Here is a 19,570-nt window from a genome sequence, read left to right on the forward strand (position 1 = left end):
AGTATTATAACATAAAAAAAAAAAAGCTAAGTTTCAGAAAGCTGACTAAAGTTGTAAGACTAACTCATATTTGAAAAATATATTAACCAATTTAAGGCACTTCCCACAAGCCTTTAGTACTGTTATCCATAAACAAAATTCAGTCACTAACCACATATGAACCCACCATTTGTGTTAATGCTCAGAAAAGGCTTAAGCAAAAATATGTTTCACCATGTGCTGACATGGACTTCAAATACTCAGGCTCACCTGTGATGTCTGATTGCAGAGCATCATGAGCAACATATTAAAGAGTAGTCACTGATTCATAAAAGACACTTGACTATGCCTTTATCCTTCACCTTATTTCTCTACACTGCTCTTCTCCTTATCAGTGCGCAAATGCAATCTCTAGGGCATAGGTTAATTCTAAGGAGTGCCCTGGGGCCATAATTTCCACCTGGAAGTGATCTCCAGATGTAAGTGCATATACTCCTAGGGACAAGATCCAACAGAGATCTGGACAGAGACCTGATCCCACAGCACCACAAAACAGCTCAGCAAAAGCCTACATTGACCACAGGGAGAAATTACTTGAGGTTCAATTAAAAATTATCCACTGGAAAACTGGGAACAGAAGGAATATTTGCTCTGGGATCCTGACCAAGTGAAGGCAAGAGACAGGCACTAAGCTGTTTATTGGGACACACCAAAAAATATAGTTTAGATATCTAGGAATTCTGAAGTCAAACACAAAATGATGGGGATGTTTAAGCATGTCCTCGACAGACAGCAGATAAGCAAGGGATTTCAGAATTACAGTTCTGGATTTTAGTAAATCCTGCTTTAAGCATTTAAGTCCTTTATTGGATCTTGCCCTAAACACCTCACTGCAGGTGCAAAATACATGGCTAAATGCCTAAATATGCTGGCTACATCATTTGTTGTCCCTGCGTCACTAGAAGAGAGCTTTCTGAAAACCCTAGTATACAATGGATTATCTGTTTTTCTGAACCAGTATTACCATCATCATTAGAACCTGCAGTCTTAATACAATGAGAGGAATATGTAATATAATTACTGGAATGCCTAAAATTATCCTTAAAATATATAGAACATACTGCAAGATCCAAACAATACGAAGTACTTTGTTCTCTATTCAAAGAAGTGCAGAAGTTACCTGATAGTCCAATATGCTAAATCCAAGCCCCATACTCCCTTTCTCCAGCTCAATGTGCTGTACTTCTGTTTCCCACATTGCCAAAGATGAGTTTTGCACCTCTTCCACACGCTGACCCTCATCGGCTGTTTCCAAAACTGTTCCCTCTGTGTCTGAGGAGCCAATGAATCCAAGTTCTATGTGACCCTGATAAAAACAGTAAAAAATCACCAATAAAATGTAAAGACTTGTGAATCTGTAGAGACAAACCCCTGCTTAAAAAAAAAACAAGATAAAAACTAGGTGATATATCTCTAAATACAGAAGACATGCACTCAGGAGATTTAATGTACTCTGATAAACCTAGCACAAAATTCAAATATCCTTTATAGCTATGCTCCACGTATATTAAACTACGGACTAGAAAAATATTTACAAAATGGAATTTCTGTCAAACAAAAAACTTCAAAAAACTTTATTAGTATATGCATTCAAAAATACAGGAAATACATGTTATTAAATTGTATGTCTAAAATATGCCCTCATTAAACAATCACACTGACAGTATAGTATAGTAGTAGTCAGAATATTTAATAAAAGTAAAAACAAACACACATGTACATACACAGACTGTTCTTCAGTCTGTTCTTCACTTGGTTTCATAGAGAATTTTAGAAACTATAAGCTGAATTTGGTGCCTTGCCTGGAACTCAGTTAACTGCTTCTCTTTTCATACAAAGGCTACTGGTTTGTATACTACACCCTGGGCTGTTCCTACATGGTTAGTTCACCAGACTGCCCAGAGCTATGCACTTACGAGTGACAGAAGTGTCAGTCGATGAATGCAATGTGAACAGTTATGTGCAATGTGAACCCAGAAAGCAAAGCTCAAAACTAGATTAAATACACTCAGATTCTAAAGAACACACAGCTCAACTTGCCATACCTCTGTATCTCACCTACACAACATAAAGTACAGTACTTAGAAAGACAGCCCCACATCCTAGAATATTTTTATCTATGACCAGGCAGGATTCATACCTTCTGGTGGCCTAAAAATGGCTGATAAACATCATTTGCTGTTTCCTATTTGTCTGGCTCCAATTTAAAAAATATTAGAACATATTTCTAATCATATAGAAGAACTTAATCTGTTTTTTTCTCAAGGAAACTGTCATTGTCAGTGATTGTTTAAAGATAAAAATACCTTTTCTGTGAGTTGAACCTCAGACAGGCTTAGACTCTCTAGTATTTCTGGCTGAGTGATGGGTGGAGCTACTGGACGACAGCACACCATTGTCACCTTAATAGGCAGCTCTTTCAAGATACTGACCACATCCTTGTGGTTTTCTCCAAGCAGAGAGATCTGATTCACCTCAATAAATAAATACACAATGGTTAGAACTACAGAGTATTTATAAGTACAATAAGCAAAAATGAGTAAAAAAACCCAAGCAAATCCCAACTCACTTATCACCTCCTTAAAAAAAAAGTAAAATAAAAGCAACAAAAATCCTCATGCTAATAGACACTTCCAACCCTTAATTTCTACTCAACTTGGTGCTCAGCACCAAGGTACACATCAAACTGAACGTGTAGTCTTTTAAATTCCATGACATCATCCTACAAACACCACATACACTGTAGCTTCATATTTCTTGCATTTATGTAAACCAAATTCACATCTTAATTCCAAGAAAATAATTTAGAAAAGTAATTAGGTGTTTAGTCCCTTCACTGAATAGGGATAATCCCATCCAGTCTTAATGCTTTTGCTACATATTCTTTTTTTGGTGACTGTCTTGGTTTCAGCTGGGATAGAGTTAATTTATTCTCAGTAGCTGTGCAGAGCTGTGTTTTGAATTCCGTATGAGAATAACATCGATAACACACTGATGTTTTGGTTGCTGCTAAGTTGAATCAAGGACTTTCAGTGTCTCACGTGCTGCTATTGAGGAGGTACAAAAAAACCAAAAAAAGCTGTGAGGGAACACAGCTGGGATAAGTGACCCAAACTGACCAAAGGGATATTCCACACCCTAGAGCATTATGCCCCCAGTATACAAACTGGGGAGTTAACTGGAAGGTGTGCTGTGTGTGCTGTGATCAGGGCTCAGGTACAAGGTCTGGCATTGGTCAGCAGGTGGTGAACACTTGCATCATGCATCACTTGAGGGTTTTTTTTCCTTTTTATTATCATTATAATTATTATTATACTTTGTTTAAATTATTAAACTGCCATTATCTCCACTTAAAAGGTTTTATTTTTGATTCTCCTCCTTATCCTACCAGGCTGGGGGTGAGTGGAGTGGGTAAGCAAGTGGCTGTACGGTGCTTACTTGCCAGCTGAGCTTAGACCACAACAGAGACTCATGTTTGTATGTGAAAAGTCAGGTACCAGATGAGAAATGTATGTAAGCATAGTTATTCACATAAATATATGTAAGTACATATGAAGTGACTACTCAACCACTAACTGGCATGCAGTTAGGTATGCATCACTCCCATGGTCATAACCTATAAGAAGAAACTTATGGCTCAAAAACCTTACTGAATGCGGACCCAGATAGAGTAGTATTTTATCTTACTTCCAGCAGTTCATCTCCACTGAACAGCTTGCCGCTTCGTCCAACTGGCCCTTCAGGTAAGATAGATCTGATGAAATGATGACCCACTGTAGCTTCAAGACTTATCCCTAACCCACTGCTTTCACTAAACTTGTTAACCACAGCCACCTAAAATAAGATGAAGAAATGGTTACACTTGTCATATTTACAGCCAGATCTGTTATCTTCCATTTTAATTTACATGTAATGAGGTCAAAATTCCAGAAGTGAGAAACCAGAAATACTGTCATATGTAATGGGGACAGTCAGGTAAAAACTAACTCTTTGATCACATGCCACTTTGCAATATACAAGTGAGAACTGTTTATGACAACAATGTATCTAATAATACATACTTCTGCAGACACTACATCTATGACACACGATTTTGCAGTATCTCCTAAAGTCAGATACCACTTTTAATCTGTATCTACAGTATACGTTCTATGAATTATTTACATTGTTACATTAAACCACTTATTCAGTATGCAGAATGGGTATGAAGTCTCAAGTTCTAGCTAATGAAGGGAGCTTTGAAACTAATATTAAATATTGTTTTTTTCTCTAATACACATTTATCCTCCTGAAGTTAGAAAATCGGTGAAACAATAGTCATGGGCACAGTAATCTAATGAGTCTGTTATGGTTTTGATAAAATACATATCTACATTCAAAATCTATAATTAAAATAATCTCAACATACTAAGGAACGTATATGTCATTTTTATACATGAAGGAACAAATACAATACAAACATATTTCTATCCATATGTTGTCAGCATAACAGATGGACAGATGTAAGGGCACTTAACAATAGTAAACAAAATTTACCTACCACTATTTCGTAATTCGAACCCATAATCCTCTGCCATTTCATCTTTGTAGTTGCTTCTTCTGTAGTAGTTAGCTGGAAATCTAAAATTTATATTTAAAATTACTGTGACAAAGAATTAAAAAATCTAGTCAATTCCTATAGCTGATAAAGTATATAGAACATGCACAGTGACACAATCGTTCCCATGACGTCATTGTCCTAAATAGGACTACAACCTTGGTATGTTTAGTCTCACTAAGCTTGAGTTTACCAGAGGAAAAACTCACAAAATAGTATTAAGATTCCAGCCATGCAAAACTAACTGTGTATTTTGAAAGACATGAAGTTCAGTCAAATAATTTGGTGTATGTGGCTATGAAGAAAGGATACGTATTTACACTAGCCTCAGAGGTGAGTCAATTCTTTGCCATTTTTCAAGATAATAGGCACAAAGGAAATTAAAAGGTTGCATTCATGCCCTATGTTAAATCAGACTACATGTGGGCTGATCAGACTACATTTTTAAGTATTTTAGCCATCCCCCTGAATTAAACTGTGTGCTGATCCTTTTGGACAGACCCTGAATTTTACAGAGGATGTCCAAAAACAAAATCTGGAGATTTTTTTTATTTTTAAAACCATGAGCACAACTGTGAAAGACTTTACTGTAAGCCCTAGAGGTCAATAATAGAATGCAAGAAGTCCAACCTCTTTGCTTTCTTTCTTTTTTTTTGCTACTCACGTATATGCCCACATACAATGACATAAAATTCTAATAGCTAAAGAACAGCAACAAACTTGGAAAGGAAGGGGGAAAGTACAGTGACAGGCTAGGTAGCAAACTGTGGAAAATCTTAATTCTATTGAACATTTATCTGCAGGTCTGAAAAAAAGGGAAATGCTTTCTTCCTGCTCATTTTCCCCTCATTCACATTGTCTAGGCTCTACAGCAGAAAGCAATAAAAATTAGTATTTAGATACAACAGCCAGCAAACACAGCAGGTTTGACAGGATACTACATATTCAAGGTCCATGGTCTTGGCTGTGTCTACAGTAAATATCAAAATAAACTCTTCAGATCTGAATGCTCATCAAAGGCAAAGACAAGGATCTTTATTACAAAGTTCTTGAATCCCACTGATTTTAGTAAGAATAGAAAACGACTAAGAGCCTCAAACACTGTTTTAAGTCTAGTCATTGCTCAGAGACATTACTAAGCATAAAATCAGATGTTGCATGGTGTTCAAATAGGATATTACTTTCCCCAAAGCCAAGACACAGTATCTGAAGGAAAGACATTAAAAAGAAATGCCTTCAGCTATCCAGGAAAATCAAAAAGCATAATTTATGAAAAGATACATTTTGCAGAACTTTTCAGTTCCCCTTTTTACTCTGGAAGCACAAAAATGTTACACATCAAGTTAACACATCAAGGTATGTCTGAATCTGAAAAACATATCATTACACAGGACTTCTGAAATGCAGAACAGTGTTCTAGGATCTCAAGCAGGAAAAAAATACCCATTAGGAAATAAAAATTTTGACAAAGTGTATGGGAAAATTTGGAAAATATCAGTGCACCAGAACTGACTGAATTTCAAACATTATCAGACAATACAGATTGAAATAAATGTAAACCCAAGAATTTGTGAAAAGGAAATTTTTCAGAAGATGTAGAAGCCCTGGAACTGTAGCTAGGCAGCTGCAGACAATTGTAAAGATAATGGGGAATGGGGAGGAAAAGGGTATTTTCCTAGACTAAACTAAAAAGAGTAGCTATGCAAACCTAGACTAGGAGAGGGCTGAGCATGTAGCCAAAGCAGACTGCTTCATGTGACATCTTCAGCATGTAATTACTTGCAGGCACATATGGTAGTCCTGTTCCTACAGCACTCATGATCAAGAGTACACGATTAAATGTACAACTACTTTGACTTTGTAGTTCTACCTCAGCTACAGAATGCACAGAAGATGGAAAGATGCACAAAACACCTGATCTTTGTGTAAGTACACTGAAGTGCATTTTCACAAAATAAAATATTAAACCTTGTGAACCTGTTTCCTGTTGTTTCATGTCATCTCCAATATTTACCACACTGGCACTGCATGACAGTGATGGGGACGCCTGTTCTATTTCATTGTTATCTGAAAAAAAAGAAGAAATCTTTTCAGCTATTTAGCTATTTTTTATGTTTAATACTCATCAAGCTCACAGGTATGCTCTGGGGCACCAACTCTCTTCTCCACTGGACTTTAGAGTAACATATTTGGCAAATGAAATCCGGCATGAGGGCCCAGAAGAAAAATCACATTTCAAAGACATTGTCTTCTATTACTGCTTTGCCTTCTCCAGTGAGTTTTCAATGGAAAAAAAAAAAAAACAACAAAAAACCCAGCACAACTATCAGTACCTGTATTTTTATGACTGAATGAAAATATATCTAAATATAACATCTTTTAGCAATCTTGTATTAATTTATTTTTTTTTCCTTTGTGCAATTCAGAAAGCTGACACTGAAAACATAAATGCTACAGACTTTAGAGATCTGCACACCTGGCACACTTTTCATATGTAGGAAACCCCTCCTACCATCAAGTTCTGTTATGCATGTTTCTGCCTGTCAGATGTCTTGAACACCTGCTGGCTAGAGAAACAGCATTCTGAACATTTAATCTATATTTCTTATTAAAGGTAGGAGTGAGAGGATGACATACAGGTAACATGCTAGCGGGTCTTTGAAAATCTTGTGCAAGGTGGGGATTAGGCATCCATTGACTATTTGTGATATACTTTCACTGACACCAAATTACAACACAAGCAGCTGCTTTGTGCTTCTGGCCCTTGTGCAGGATATTTTGTGTTTAAACACACTGACTTTCAAGATCTGGTACATACACTTAAATATGTGCAGAATATGTAAGTTAAAGCTGCACTAATCTCATGTCATCAGCAGCAAAATTAATACTGGTCTTTGGCTTCTGAACATTTTACACATCATTGTCAATACCCTATCAACTTCTAAATACAGGCTACTCCTCTCATACCTGTAGCTTGTAACAAGAGTGAAAGGAGATGAGACTGGTTATGCTCATCAAGGAGGGTCTTTCTCTGCTTCCTTTTGAATGCACTCTTGAGCATGAATAAAACATTTGCTGCCTTCTTACCATTCAAAAATTTGCAGGATCAAAGTCTTGAAGCAATTCAGCCAGAAGTGCAATCAAGGAGAGATCTTTCAACACTCACTTTGAAAATGTAGCAAATAATACCACTGTGTCTAAAAGATTAATCAAACCATAGTAGACAAAATTCCACCCTCATGTGCAGCAGCTTTGCACAGCAGCTCTGCCATCTGTAATAGGTACCCAGAATTAATCAGGCCCGTTTTATTTCCAGTTTGCATTTGAGAAGAAAAATGTTTCAAGCCAACTTTACAGAAAAGCCAGTTTTAATTACCTTTGGCTGTGGTACTATCCATTGTTTGGAAGAGTAAGTCCTTTTCAACAGGAGCACTGAAGTCCTCCTGGGATGGAATACGATTTTCCTGCTTAAGACCTCTTCTGATCAAAGTGAGCCGAACCGTTTGTCCTGTGTGCCGCAAAACTTCAACTGCTTGCTGGTTAGTAAAACCCTGAAGATTTGTTCCATCCACCTGCAGGATTAAGCAGCTTTTCAGTTCACCCAGGAAGAAAAAGTTCAGGGCAAAACAATGCAGTGAGCTCTTAGCATCTGTTAGCCTAAGCAAAAAGCAAGTGGAGGAGCAGGAACAAAACCTGTACAACTTTACGTAACTGGATATGCTAAGCACTCCCACTGAAGTACCCCACAGCTAGGTGACAACCAGCACCACAGCAAAGAGGGGAGGAGTGCCCACCATGGTGCAGCCAGGAAGATCTGCTCTGCAAGGTGGGAGAGGATACAGCATGTGCTGTGCAGGGCATATTGTGCAGCCTTTCTGCTCAACCACTTCAGCCATCCCTACCTCCAAAGAGAAAATACTGGGTGAATAAGCCAACACAGCCATGGCTAGGAGTTCTGGAGAGAGAAGAGTAAGGAGAGAAACATCGATCCACTGTGGTAGAAAGACCTACAGAGAGCAGTCATTCTGAGGTCAAGTAAACTCAGATACAGAGAAGTCTACTAATGAACACCATGAAGTCCAATTTCCAAATAAAACACTGTTGCAACAAATCAGGTGTTATTGATAGGTCATCATTTTAATATTTTAAAGAATAAAATTTTGGCCTCCTCTGTTTGAGGCTATTTGATTATCTTATTAACCCAGGGGTTTTTTTTCTGAAATTCAAAACTTTGGCATCTCTTAATTCTATCCCATTATCCCTAGCACCCACCATATTTTGTTCTTCTCCCTGCAAACTCCACAATATCCCATTATTTCTACATCTACCCCACAGGGCCTTAAATTTCTTAAATACTTCTTACAATACTATGTTCCTTGACTCCTGTATTTGTTTCTGCCTATCTACACAACACATATACTTCATTATTTTAATTCCTCCTACATGAGGAATGAATCCCCTGGACCATTAGTCATTTGTCATCCATGTCTGAAATTCTTCTAAATATAAAGTAATTAAAAATCAGCTGGGACTATTTAATTTTTCCTCCACACTTAAACAAACCATATTTAAAAAATGTTTATTATTCTTCTGTGTCTGAGATCACTCAAATAATTTTCTCCTTCTGCATTTTCAGTAGAAGAAAACAAACTTCGGAATAATTCATTTTAGCCATTTGTACTCAGCATATAAATCATTACAAAAAAGATACATACTTCCACAAACAAACATGTGGACACTTTTGGAAAAAGGTCGTAACCTGTTCTTAGTGCTGTCTTCACACAAATGCAAGGACAGATCTATGAGAGACACAAAAATGCACTCCCTGCATTCAGGACCTGATTTCCACCACACAACCAACAGCTTACAGATGAAAATATGTTCTTCTTTCTCTGAACACCTAAAACTTTATTGACACATTTTTAAAAATCATTTTGAAAGCAGTTGCCCGATTTGAATCAAACTTTGAAATTTCACACTTACTAACCTCCTACTGATAAAGAGGATATATAATGATATATTCTCACATACAAAACAGATTTTTTTAAGAAATACAAGTTATGTGCAGGTAGCATAATCAGAAAACATGCACTGAGATAATCTGTTAAAAAAGGACTAAGAATTGCAACACTGACAGTAAATATTTTAAGCAAGTACTAAATGAGCCTTTCTTTACAACTTAAAGAAGCAGAGTTTTGTAGACAAGCGATCTCACTTCTTCCTGTGTTTACTTACAACTATAATTTGATCTCCCACATGGATTCTGCCATCATGTTCAACAGCACTGCCTTTTGTAATGCTTTTCACAAAAATACCAGAAGCTTCTGGGATGAAGAAACAGGAAAAATTAAGTTAACTAAGTTATTTAGAAACAATGTAAATAATGCAACTAAAGGCATCAGTCAAAGCAAGGGAAAAAAAAAAGAAAACACAATCTCTAAGTAAGATAATAAAAGAATCATAGAATCAAAAAGAAAGTAATGATTTAAGAAAAACATACATATTATTATTATTTTCGAAAAGAATGAGCCAGATTAATGTCTGCTTGCATTGAAGCAGATTTCATTCAAAATCTTACAATCTCAAATTCACAATTGTTGCTGCAAAACAAGAAATATTGTAACTTACTTTAATCTAAATGTTGAAACCAACACTGACAAAAACCGTATCTCTGACTTTTGCCAGATTTGGACAGAAAACTCAGCTTGAACACACTAATCTCGCAATTTCTGAATTTTCTATGTACTTAATAACCATTTAAGAAAAAGCATGTTTGGAGAGCCAAACGGAGAAAATTATAAGTGAACAGGACTACATTTGAACCAGCTTTTAACTGCAGTATCAGTATTTGATAAAAGGACACAAAGTTTTAAAATCCCCAGAAAAACAACAAAATGAAACAAAAAAAACCCCCCATCAAAACAGAAACATTTTAGCTACTAACTAGTTACTACTTTTGAATCAGAAGGAAAAACAATATATAGAAAACAGCTACAGAAAGGACATTTTACTAAAGGAAAACATTTCAGGAAAAGTACACTTGCCTTTGAAAGAACTTCTATAGCTCAATAAAGTGAAAATATATTGAGTTCCTACATGCACATTTTGCACAGCTTACATGAAAACAGGAAAAATAACAGCATAAACTGGCATGAAATCATTCTGATGGTCACAGGCCTGCAACACTGGTATCAGAAATCTTAACAGCATCTACTCTCTCTGAACAAATGTTCCCACTCTGTAAAATGAATATGCTTGATGTGAAGATAATCCACTACAAAATGCATTTCAAAAGCTGTCAGAGCCTTTGCAGACCTCAAGCTAACTTTTAGCTGGATCTCAATATGACAAAAGTTATAAGGAAGGAGGGCTAATGACTCAATTCAATTTAGGAAAAATAAGATTACATATATATTTAAGTCACCTCATTGACAAGTTTCTTTTTTCTTTTTGCTGGGTTTTTTTTTGGTGGGGGAGGAGGAGTCAGGTTTTTTTTAAGCAGTTGTTTGCCCAGGTTTAGTGCATAATTACATCACTGGTCATCCCAACTTCCAAGCATTTTTATATCCTGCAACAGCTGTATGGTAACATGACAAGTTACTTGTCATTCACAAAAAATTCAGCCATGGTACTTGTTGTCCAGTAGTTTTATTGCTGCTTCTCTGACAGCAAAGTTGTTCTGCAACTGATAAGTCACAAAACTGAGTTACCTAATTAGTTCCTAAAACAAGAATATTCTCTAACATAGTTACATGCAGCACAGTAATTTCAAACTGTAGACTAGTGATACCCAAACACTAAATCAGTTAAAATTTGCTCTCAGATCTATCACATGTTCTACACCTTAATTTGTCTTTTGAAGATCCAACTGGAAGCTGCTAAAGAGTGGACCTACACAAACTGTGACTGTCTAGTCCAGTTTTTTTAATCCAACAAATTATAGCTATAAATTTCCAGTAATATAGCTCGTACCTATCCATACATTTTTCAAACAATATACATGTGGATACAAGTCAAACCAACAGCTCTTTGAGAAGTTTTATGGCACATTGAACAAACATCCCTTCCTAGCAATACCGAATTTGCCAAATTTCCCCTAGGGAGGTCTTACACAGTTCTGAATCATTTTTCTGAAAAATGTAGTGGAAATTACAAAGTAAAAATAAACAACCATACACGAACATTTACATATATATTTCTTTAAATAAATATATTTATTGTCTGCCACAGCCCACAGGTGAAGAAACATTTATTATATCAAGAGGTCAGTAAAAATTTCTTGATGTGCCAGCTGCATTATACACATTGTTTAAAAATTAATAACAATACCTCTTAAAACTACTCAGAATTCTACTGTGTTGTCTTGTAAGAAGGCTAGTTCTAACAAAAAGGCCTCAACCTATTTTACGACAGTTTTTCAAAAACACGTAAGCACAAGCTTTAGCCAAATGCGAAGATAAAAACTGATTTAAAAATACTGAGGTGGGATTTTATAATATTGATTGCTTTTATTCTTTTTTCTTTACAAACTACAAATAGATTTTAGATGGTTAAGTGTTCTTTTAATAGAAGCTATACCAAAATTAAGTCTTTGATGTACATACACCACAGTATGCAATAGACTGCATACTAAAGTGAAGGAATCAACAATTACCTGATGTCTTGTCTCCAATGTAACCAGCAATAGTTATTCCTAAACCCTGGTTGTTTTTAGTGAGTTCAACATTGAATTTCTCCCCATCTTCAAAGCTATCAACAGAAGCATCATCCTAATAAGAAAAGCACGATTAGAAAGGAAGCTTAATTTTCTTTAAAGTTACACCACATTCTTTATTGTCAGTAACACGCAAAATTAGATACAAACATAAAATAGGAAGTATGAAATTTGCTTATGTCTTTATTTGCTGTTCATCAGAGAAGCAAGAAATAGGTAACATTCCTCATGGTAAAGCAAGGCAGGGCAGGTCATGTCCTCCCCACCCCACTGCTCTGGGATATTACCTCTAACCTATCAAAACAATTACTAAAATGACTGGTGAAATTTGTACAAAATGAACAATTAATTTCTTTTACAGTAAGTTACATATATATGTACATTAATATGTAGCTTGCTGCCTTTCTGGGACCTCCTCAGAACTAGCTTTAGACTGCTGTGTTATCAAAAAGAAGAAAAAAATTCCAAATTGTGTTTTGCATTCTATTTGTTTAAATTTCTCTTCATCAACTATCTTTTTAAAACTTGTCAAGTTTAAAATATACTAAAAGCTGTCACTAGTGAGGCAATTACACTTCTTGCTTTTGAAAAGCTTAAGAATTGTGTTTTAGCACATAGCAGTTAATACTTTCAGCTAGCTAAGTAATTACAATCTCCATTAATACCTGCTATAACTCTCTGAATTTCAATAACAACGAATTTTGGGGTTAATTAATTATTGTTGTTAATGATAATGGAATACATATTAAAATCCTATTTTAACAATAGGGAGTTTGTATTGAAAGTTTGTATTCTGTTCTTTCTGCATGCCAAACAGCAGCTAACATTTTTTTTAAGTGCCAATATGGCAAGCAGGCAGATAGTAACTAAACCCAGTTTGACTAGATAAGTATGCGCTGAAGAAGACTTCGGGAGAGCTATGATGGTACCTGCTAAAAAAGAATCTGACTTGAGCGCTTTATCCGAGCAACTCCACCAGAAACCAAATCAAACACAAGAAAAATAAATTTCTACTGCATTAACCATCCCTCTGTTTGAAAATACAGGATTACTTTGGCCACAGCTAATGCCACTAAAAAAGATCCAACTTCTACAGCTTCATGAATTTTTACAGGATAGACATCTGCAGGTAATATGACAAGAAGTGCCCATTTTGCAAAGCCATTCTGGTCTCAGTAATAGTTTTAAGAGCATCATGAAGACTCCACCCAAACTGTATTTGACAGGAAGAAACTAAAAAACCAAGTTGTTCGCATCATCATCTTCACTCCAGACCCAAATCAATGAGTCTTGCATGAGTTAAAAAGGTGCTCCTTCCAAGAATGTGACTTTGTATAGGCAGAAGCAGTTCAAAAATAGCCTGCCTCCTGCCAGTACGTAAGTACCAGGAAAGAGGTATTGAAAAGTATGGAAATTGGGAAGGCGGCAAAAACCTCAAATTGTGACCCTTTGCTGCTTTGAGCTATTTCATCAGCACTAGAAATCACATTTATTCTGCAGCTGCAGATACATCTTTTAACATTGCATCATATAACCTCAAAAAGGCAAATACTGTAGAAATATACACAGATTAAATTACCAAATTCAATTTATTTTGAGAGATGCATTTCAGACAAGAAATACTAGGGCTAATTATCAATCCCTTTATCTAAAATGCAGAAAGGTTTTACACCTCTGAGTGCTGTAAGCACACCAAAGTACCAGTTTGTCTCTCCTCTTCGATGCTCAGGAGCCTCCATGTTAAAATTAACTTTCTTTGCCTTACAGCTACAAAACAGGGGATGAATATACGTTAGGTTTTCACAGATATCGTTATAATGGACAAAGTCATAGTATCACCATCATAAATTGTTGGATAACAATCATGCATAAATTGCAAGGACTTTTTTTCTTCTGACATGACATCGCAAATCTACATTGTAACCGGGAAGAAAATGTGTAGAAAAACTACAGGAAAAAGTAAAACAAAAAATTCCGTGTAGAGGTAGGCTCAAAAACAACAAACTTTTTCTTCTGTCATAAATTTACTTCAGATACTCACATTTAAATGTATCTGATCATAGCCATATGTAGCAAAACAGTACTGTTTCTGACTCCCATGAAACCAGACTCTGTTACAAACATGTAAATTACCTATTTTGTAGAGGTTTTGAGCTGACAAGTCATGATAATATTTACAGCATTTTTTAAGTGGCTGAGAGTTGTAGATGAGTAACAATACAGAGTACAGTCATCATCAGGGGAGTAAGGGTAGCAGCTGGCTGACTTTTTTTAGTAAACATCTAGCAAATGAGCAATGCGAGGTGATGTAGGGAAGAATTAGCGTCTGTGTGCTGGTTGGCACAGAGAGGAAAGTTGTGATGAACAGATGAAACTATATGGAAAGAAAAAAGGCAGGCAGACAGAGAAATGCTAAATAGTCAACTAGTTCTGTCTGAACAAAAGATTGTGTTGCTTCAGTTGTCCCAATATAATAATATACCCTCACAAGCAGCCCAGAACAGGTTGTTAATCAGATTGTATTTATGGAAGTCCTAAACCGTAATCCCAAAAGTCTTCAAAAATACAGTTCCTTGCACTAGAAACTCATTACAGCTAAATTCTCCTAGATTGTTAGATGAGAATAGTGCTACCGGGGAAGAAAATCCTAGATTTTGAGAACATAAACACAAAAGACATTCAAATAGGAGTAAAAAAGAATGGAAGTTTGCAATGGGTTACATATGTTCACTGTTGCTTACCTGTTTCTCTGCTGTGGAGGTTGGTACTGGTGTACCTGGAGGAACTGCTGGTAGAGGTGGCTCCTCAACAGGACCTCTTGCAATTACCAGTTTCACTCTATTTCCACACTGCCTTAGAACTTGTGCCACCTGCTCACTGCTCATTCCAGCTAGGTCTGTATCACCAATTTTCAAGATGTGATCTCCACTACACAATCTCCCATGCTGAAGGAAAAATAATGACCAAAAAATGCCATTTCTCCCATTTACCATACAATTAGAAAAAGAGCACATAGCTTTAGTCACTTTTAAGACATATGAATCAGGTAACTTTTTTTGGATGCCAAGTCAATATCTTGGTAACACAGAAAACAAAAGAAGGTTGCCTAATGGCTCACTAATGTTACTTGTAATTTCCCCAGAAATATCCGGGAGATCCTCTTTCAAGATGTCACACAAGCACAGAGAAAAATTGTATTTAGCTATGGTTACTCCTACTGGTGTTTAACAACTGCATGTAGATGGCAGAACTTTGGGTTTCATTTCCAAGCACACTTCCAAACGACATCATGCAAACATATATTCAGCTTTGCATTGCTACTAAAAAAACTGCTAGTAGTAGTAGTAACAGGATTAACCATGACTTCAAAATAAAATTAATTTCTCTCTTACTGTGATCCAGCTATCTGTATTGCTCTACACTGGTTTACTCTCTTACTGATTTGACCTTAATAAAAAACTTCACATGAATTTAGGTCATATGATGAGTATTACAGAGACAGGCTTGTAAAAGGAACCTATCTACTGATTAAGGAGAAAGAGAGCAGCAGTAAATCCTGTTCATGCATGTCCAGGCCCTGTTATCAGACCTCTACTGCTTTTGTTGGAAGATTGACCAGTCTCTATGCCTATTCAATCCTTGACCATCATTAGTGCAGTCCTAGGTACCTGTCTAGTGAACAAGCTTAAAATAAGCTGTGATAACCAAATTCAATTCACATGACCCCTTCAGGCAAGAGCAGAGCCTGTGTCTTGAAGCAGACACATGAAGCCACATACCTGCTCCAAGCTTCAGTAAGCTCAGTGGAGAAAAGCAGATGCTCTTAGCTGTTAGGGCACAGCAAGTCAATGTTTGGTGTACCTTCTACTCCTGATTACAACCAGCACATTCATGAAAGCATTAAGACTCTAAATGCATATGCACAAAACATATATAATGTTACAGATTTGAAAATGTGATTTAGAGCCTAATCCATCTTTAACATTTAAATGCAGAGACTCCTGCACTAAACACACCTTTACAGAGGAAAAATTTCAGTAATTATTGTTTCTTTTTTTTACATTTATTTGGATAAAAGCTACCACTATTTGGTCTGACCATGAAAGTAAAGAGTAACTTCACACCTTACTGAACAGTAACAGAGAGGTAGGTTGAATTTACCTGATCAGCCACCCCTCCTGGGAGGATGGTTTTAACAATCACTCCAGTTGACTTTCCTCCCACTATCCCAAATCCCAGACCTGAGCCATCATTCACCAACTCTATGGTCTCCACATGCTGCCAGTGAACCTACAAGGAATAAATATAAGCTTGTAAATGATTAAAAACATAGAATCATAGAATTGTTCAGGTGTAAAAAGACCTTTGAGATTATCAAGTCAAACTGCTAACACACGTATTAGAACTTGCACACTATTTTCTCGTATTTCTTGAGCCAGTTTCTGAGAATGGAAGGTTGGAGGAAGATGTACATATAATACCTTTTTAACAATTACTATTAGGTGTAATATTACATAAAACCAGAGTTGGGTAATGGGTCAGACCTTTTAAGAACTTGTTGAATGAATTTAAGCAGCAACCTAGGGCTGCCCACCTTCATGCCCCTTTGCAGTCAGAAAATACTGCTGCTAGAAAACCACAAAGGACTGGAAATTAAAATCTTCAGATAAGTGCATGTTCACATCAGCCATTATAACAAAGCACAGGAGAAAGCAAAATCCCAATTCAGTATTTTTAAGGATGAAAGCAGCACCAAGTATTGTGAGGCAGGTATCAGCAGAATTACCCCATGTAATGAACAAAGACTTCTGGGTTGTCTGATGGCAACAGCACTAGAATAAAGTAGCTCTGATGACAGACTTTGTGTTCTGACAGGAGAAAAACTGCTCTGAAAGACAGATGCTAACTTGCTCGCATGGGGCACTGCTTGAACAGACAGCTGGAAGCTCATGGTATTATTTCTCCTGAAGAAGAACTCACACAGCAAACTCATCTGAAATTTAAAACTGCAGCTGGTGCTGCACCAGGTACACTCTTGAAATAAGCATTTATTTTGGAATAATCAAGGCATTGCAAATTCAAAGCCCTGTGGTACCTGTTTGGAAATTCAGTCTTAACATAAATCTAGGGTGATCAAGCAAAGCCTGAAGGAAAAAGAATGGCTCCTAGTGCTCTGCACTTGAAAGCAAAGAGAACACGAGAGTTGGGAAAGGCATGCTAAAAAAAGCAGCATCAGCTGTGGCATGTTTCTAAGGAGCATCTTTTCAAGAAAGGGAAACTGTTTAGTGAATACAGAGGCAATCGCATAGAGAAAGAAGTGTGCCACAGCAATACTGCAGGAGAACAGGCTTCTCCCATGTGCTGGCAGGAAAAGTTAGGTCAGTCAGCTGCACTCCTGCACACAGGTAAAAAGAATAATTCTGACATTCCTTCACTAAAGGTTTTATGCTAATGATTAAAAAACACTAGAACAGCTCCTTTTTCCAGACTGATTGCTCTCTATACTTCTGGTAATTGACTCCCTTAAAGAAGGGCCACAGATGACTGAACAGCAAAACCTACAGAAACTGAATATAAATTGTTACATCCCAGGACAAGTCATTACATGAGTAAGATAAGAGGAAGAGAAAGTACAGTTACTATCACCATGTTTATGAACTGTGTTGTCTACACCTAGATGTGCAAAAGCTCTCAAAACAAAGGCATTGTAGCAGGGCTGTGTTTTGGGGAGTCCTTAAGTGCATCTTTTAACCTTACTGGAGCCCCCACGCTAATAGACAACAGAGAAACAAACACAAAAGCACCCATCCAGCTGGTGGTGCAGATCAGATTACGATGCCTCAAAAATTGTTTGCTCAAACTGAAGGCAAAGAAAAAAAGATCCCGTTTACTGCAACCTCAAAATATAGCTTCATCAAGTGTAGGAAGAGACAGGATGGAATTGAACTGCGGACTGTGGGAGGTGCCTGCAGAACACCATGACAGGACAAAGAAACTTATCTCCACTTGACCTTGGGGGGAGGAGATGCCACACAGCAGAGCCCTGTGGAGAGGAGCCTGCCAGAAGCTGCTGGACGGGTGGACAGCGAGTGATCACCCCCATATAGGGACATTAAGAAAGTGTGTTACTGACATGGCAATGTAATAGGTCGCTTAGTGAAAAATGCCATATAAGGAAACACTAGGTCTTGAAGAAGTGTAAAAAACCAGCTTCACTCCTTTGAATAAATATCTCAGATTCCCTGCCAGTCTGAATCCATGCCTTAGTCATTACGTCAATCAACTAAGGTAAACATGCTGTATTTGCATTAGTGGATACAGATAATTTGACAGATGGGAAGAAGGAATACATCCAAGATAAAGATTTTTCCCCCAGAAAGCCTAAGTATTTTCTACTCTTTGTAAGGAAAAGGTACACTAAAGATAAACAGAAGAAAAACCTCAAGAACTGTGAAGTAATGTACATACAAGTTACAAAAAATAACTCAAAAGACTATATGCAGTAAGTACATGACTGCACAGAACTGAATACACAGATGTTTGGGATATACTCACCGGGTTGGAATGGGCTGAAACTGTGCTAGCAGCAGATGGAGACCGGGAAACTACAGGACTGATGAGCTGAGGAAAAGTGCCTCTAGCCACAACTAGCTGGACATTATCTTTTGCTTTCTGCAGAATGCTGATAGCCTGTTGATGTGTAATTGTCTGATCAAGGGCTTGTCCATTAATAGCAAGGATTTGATCTGCTTCCTTCAGCTTTCCATCTCTGTCACATAGGTGTAAACAGGGAAGGGGGATGACAAAATAAATAAGAAAAATCAAGGAAGCATTGCCATAGAAATTGCAATATTTTGACAATTTTCCAGTATTTTTAATAACCTGGTCCCTATTCCCCACACTTTTTTAATCCCCCCCTGCAGTTTTGCTGAAAGGAGCTGATGTGGCACCCTGGTGATCACTCCCTTTGAAGCTAATCCCACTGCCACTCTCTCCTGGCTACTACCCCCTAGCCAGCTTTCTTCTCCCTGAACCCCCATGCGAGACTAAGCATATTAATCTCAGTCGCTCCCAACCACAGCCTGGGAACTTATGTTTATCCTTGACTTTGAGCTTCTTGCTTTACAGACCAAGTGCCCCACTTTGTTCAGTGCACCCATACTGAATATTCATCAAACCATGGAGTGGAACACACTTTCATCAATATGTTACAGAAACAA

General features: G+C 37.1%; 1 protein-coding gene across 12 annotated transcripts in view; it reads right to left on the reverse strand.

Moving 5' to 3' along the window:
• Window positions 1–19,570, reverse strand: part of MPDZ (multiple PDZ domain crumbs cell polarity complex component) — a 100,280-nt gene that overhangs the window by 62,442 nt on the left and 18,268 nt on the right. For 10 of the 12 annotated variants that reach the window (XM_069000801.1, XM_069000802.1, XM_069000800.1 and 7 more), the window contains 11 exons: window positions 18,906–19,119; window positions 16,512–16,640; window positions 15,092–15,295; window positions 12,291–12,405; window positions 9,872–9,960; window positions 8,013–8,208; window positions 6,605–6,703; window positions 4,580–4,659; window positions 3,727–3,873; window positions 2,346–2,513; window positions 1,160–1,345 (listed from right to left, as the gene is read on the reverse strand). In XM_069000801.1, the coding sequence (XP_068856902.1) occupies window positions 1,160–1,345; window positions 2,346–2,513; window positions 3,727–3,873; window positions 4,580–4,659; window positions 6,605–6,703; window positions 8,013–8,208; window positions 9,872–9,960; window positions 12,291–12,405; window positions 15,092–15,295; window positions 16,512–16,640; window positions 18,906–19,119 (1,627 nt within the window). The remainder of the gene's footprint in view (window positions 1–1,159; window positions 1,346–2,345; window positions 2,514–3,726; window positions 3,874–4,579; window positions 4,660–6,604; window positions 6,704–8,012; window positions 8,209–9,871; window positions 9,961–12,290; window positions 12,406–15,091; window positions 15,296–16,511; window positions 16,641–18,905; window positions 19,120–19,570) is intronic. The other 2 variants (XM_069000810.1, XM_069000803.1) reach the window with 1 other exon arrangement.

Source organism: Aphelocoma coerulescens (assembly GCF_041296385.1).
Source record: "Aphelocoma coerulescens isolate FSJ_1873_10779 chromosome Z unlocalized genomic scaffold, UR_Acoe_1.0 ChrZ, whole genome shotgun sequence".
Classification (NCBI taxonomy): domain Eukaryota; kingdom Metazoa; phylum Chordata; class Aves; order Passeriformes; family Corvidae; genus Aphelocoma; species Aphelocoma coerulescens.